We start from the raw sequence: 3,320 nt of genomic DNA, 5'->3' as shown, positions 1-3,320 counted from the left end.
TACCCTTGGTCTGTGCCAATGGTGGACGTACCGGCGGACATGATGCTGTTTGTTCATCTGTGTCCATCCGCAACCTCCGAAATTGAGACCCCTCTCGTGTGCATATGCCTGCACTCGCTGTTCGATATCGACAGCCCCGTCTGATCAGCGGCGCTGTTTTACGGTCGACACCGAGTTGTGGAGTCATTGTGTCCATGGGATCGTCTCTTTATCCCCCGATAATGGCTTTTGCCTCCAAAGGTTGTGTGTGATTGCTCTACAATCAACTGGACTTTCAATAGTCTCCCACATCATTTTTTTTTTCCCGTCTGGGTCATTCGTGTTTTGTCACGCAAAATGGACACCATATGGTTACATGTTGTCTGCCATGTCCCACACACACTACATACTCCGAGAGTACAGCGTTTCGCAATTTGCGCTTGGATGATATTGTACATCCATCACATTCCTTCATGGAGTCGCACCGCTTTCGGTTGTGGCCTCAGGGTGGCCCCTAGCCTGGCTGGGCTTCATGCCTCATAGTCCTTTACCCCTGCGCCAAGTTGTGTGAGCCCCCACCTCGCTCGTACGGGCTCCACCACTTGCAAAGTGGGGTGGCTGTCAAGTGGGCGCACTTTGCAGGGTGTTGTCACCCGCACTTCAGAGGGTGTGTCCTCATATGTGCGCTTCGGTATCTGACCAATCAGGGACCACCTCGTAGCTAGTCAGTAGGGTGTGGGAGTGCCCCTACACCACTCATCCTAATCCACTCTTCGTTTCTTCCTGTCGTGCGTCTTGCCCTCTTGGACACCTCGCTCAACTCGGTTCTTACCCTCGGACTCGTTGTCCCACCTTCCTCTAAGTGCTTGGGCCTACTTTGCCCCTCCTAACAATATCGGCCAAATACATCAGGCATTCGTCCAACTTACAGTTAACGTTAACTACAAAATGGTGTACCAGTAGTATCTTACAGTTAGACTGGTTGATTACGTTGTAAGTACTGTATGTATATACTCTACTACTGTAGTACTGCGAAGTACGACGTAGTACTTCAGAAGTATGTAGGAAACCTAACGTTAATAATGGAATACTTATTATTTAAGCACGCTAGCTCATGCAAATACTTGGATGTAATACCGGTAGTCATACTAACGTTATGAACTACGTAGAGTGACTGAGCCCATATAGGAAGCGGTTCTCGGCTTTCTTCATCATCGATTCAAAGATACACTTCACCGAATGTGCAAATCCGACGACGAGTGGAATCGTGTACATCATTGCAAGCAAAAAACAAACCCACGCGTCGTTAGACAGGTGGCATTTGCAATCACTTTCGCAGCTGAAGCTATCGTAACGGGTAGCGACCACAATCCCCAATGCCAGCGCGACAAACAACGCGACTGAGTTGACCAAATCACAAAACATCGCGAAACCTATGTGTTCAAAGACAATGATTGGAAAAATCTAAATCAACGAATACTATTTAATATTGGTAATTCGATTTCAAAATGGACTGGGGCTGCCAATCGAATCGACGAAGCAAAATCAACGCAGTAATCGATGGACCGAAGTAGCCAATGAAATTTCGAAAAAAGACCTATCGACCAATCAAATTGCAGGTGGGTGTATTCGGTGCATTGCCAAGCTTTTCCATTTCACAAAAAGTTCAACCGACAGTGAGTATATTTAGTGGTCAAGTAAAATAATTTCAGGTGGATTTGAACGTCATTCGTCGAATCTACCGAAAATAGTACCAAATTTTGCTTGAAAGCACAGTACTACTTCACGACAACGTACGCTGATGCCACAACATGTGCTTTAAACACCGCGGGATGTCCACCAGAACGTGGACTTTCTTGACATTGGCATTCGCTTGGAAGGCGAAGTCGACGTTGTCCATTTGAGCCATCCAGTCCATGGGTACTTTCATCAAACCCTTGACACCGTCGGAAATGCGACCCCGCTTGAGTTCCAGTGCGTTTGGTCCACTGGCCTCCAAGAAGTTGCCTCCCGACAATTTCGCGACATAGAGGTCCAACTGATCGATATGACACGTCAGCCCACGCTCACCCTTGATGAGCTCCTTGAGGTACCACACACGTTCGTCGGCTTCGATTTCCACAATGCAGGTGCTCCCATCGCCAATAAATGCGCATGTCACCCGTTTTATCTTGGCTTCGTCATGTTGGCCGATATTGTTGGCTTGGCCTCTGGCGCTGGGGTAGGTTTGGCCTGTTGGGCTTCTTTCGATCTCGATGGTGGTGTTGGGTTCGTCGTGGATGGCGAGTCTGTCGCTGAGGTTGGTTTGGCCGCTCGGGTTGGTTTGATCGCTTGGGTGGGATTCGTCGCTGGCGGTAAGTCCATCGCTGGGGTTGTTTTCGTCGCTCATGGTGAGTCCGTTTCTGGAGATTGTTAGACCGCTGAGGTTGGGTTCGCCGGTGGTTTTGGTGTCGTCACATGTATTGAGTCCGTCGCTGGAGTTGGGTTGTGGGTAGGTTTGACTGTCGGGGTTGAGTTGGCCGCCGATATTGGGAAACGTGTTCGCGTCGCGGGTGTGCCGTTCCACGCTCGTTCCAACCCTTTGGGCTTCCCGTTTTTGTTGGGCCCGCCGCTTCTTTTGGGAGGGTCGCTGATGGCTGCTTGTGTTGACAGTGAGTTCGCCGCTCATGTCGAAATGGTTAATGATGAGTTAGTTCATGACCATCATACTACGGAGTATTCTTTAACATTGGTCACTTCAACATCGAGTTCTGGCCGATTAGGACTCTTTCAAGACTCTGACGACATTCTATTGGCTGCCCAACTTTGAATGACGTCAAAGGAAGGTTGATGCTTCTTGTACTTGTACAACGTTGTGGGAAATACTTGGTTATGCATGTGAAGTACGACATGATGATGAGCGTCTAAAGTGCTTGCCCAATTCGCATTCTCAGAAGTTGGTCGCAAACCTGCACGGGGATAGGGTTTTATGACGTGCATTGTGCGTTAGCTGTACTCGGCGTCTCAAATGTTCGCCTTTCCATGCCATACTAGTAAGTGTTAACTGTGGTAGGACATAACTCCCACACCAATATTATCAAGTTGATTGCATGGCGCGCCAGTATTCATAACTGTTAGTCGATGTACTAGTATGTACTCTGGAGCGGTGTACGACTAACTAATCACTCAAACCCAAACATACCCACGACGTCCTCCTAGAGAACGTCGTGGGTAACAGATGAATTCCGCACGAATATATGTCCTACCATTAACAGAATATAACACTACAATTTGCGTTTTGATACTTTTAGGAAATTAGCATACTAGAGCCACCTCACCTCGTACTAGGGGAGAACTGCACC

At 48.3% G+C, this 3,320-nt stretch overlaps 1 protein-coding gene across 1 annotated transcript; it reads right to left on the bottom strand.

Moving 5' to 3' along the window:
* Positions 1-1,762: 1,762 nt before the first annotated feature.
* Positions 1,763-2,647, bottom strand: H257_15218 (hypothetical protein; the record flags this gene model as incomplete). Its single annotated transcript, XM_009843240.1, has 1 exon — positions 1,763-2,647. The coding sequence occupies one exon, from the start codon at positions 2,645-2,647 to the stop codon at positions 1,763-1,765; it is 885 nt and encodes a 294-aa protein (XP_009841542.1).
* Between the last annotated feature and the right edge of the window lie 673 nt (positions 2,648-3,320).

This window comes from Aphanomyces astaci (genome assembly GCF_000520075.1).
Source record: "Aphanomyces astaci strain APO3 unplaced genomic scaffold supercont1.67, whole genome shotgun sequence".
In the NCBI taxonomy this organism is placed as follows: Eukaryota; Oomycota; class Saprolegniomycetes; order Saprolegniales; family Verrucalvaceae; genus Aphanomyces; species Aphanomyces astaci.
Note: the sequence above shows the minus strand (reverse complement) of the source record. Positions and strands in the feature narration are given on the sequence as shown.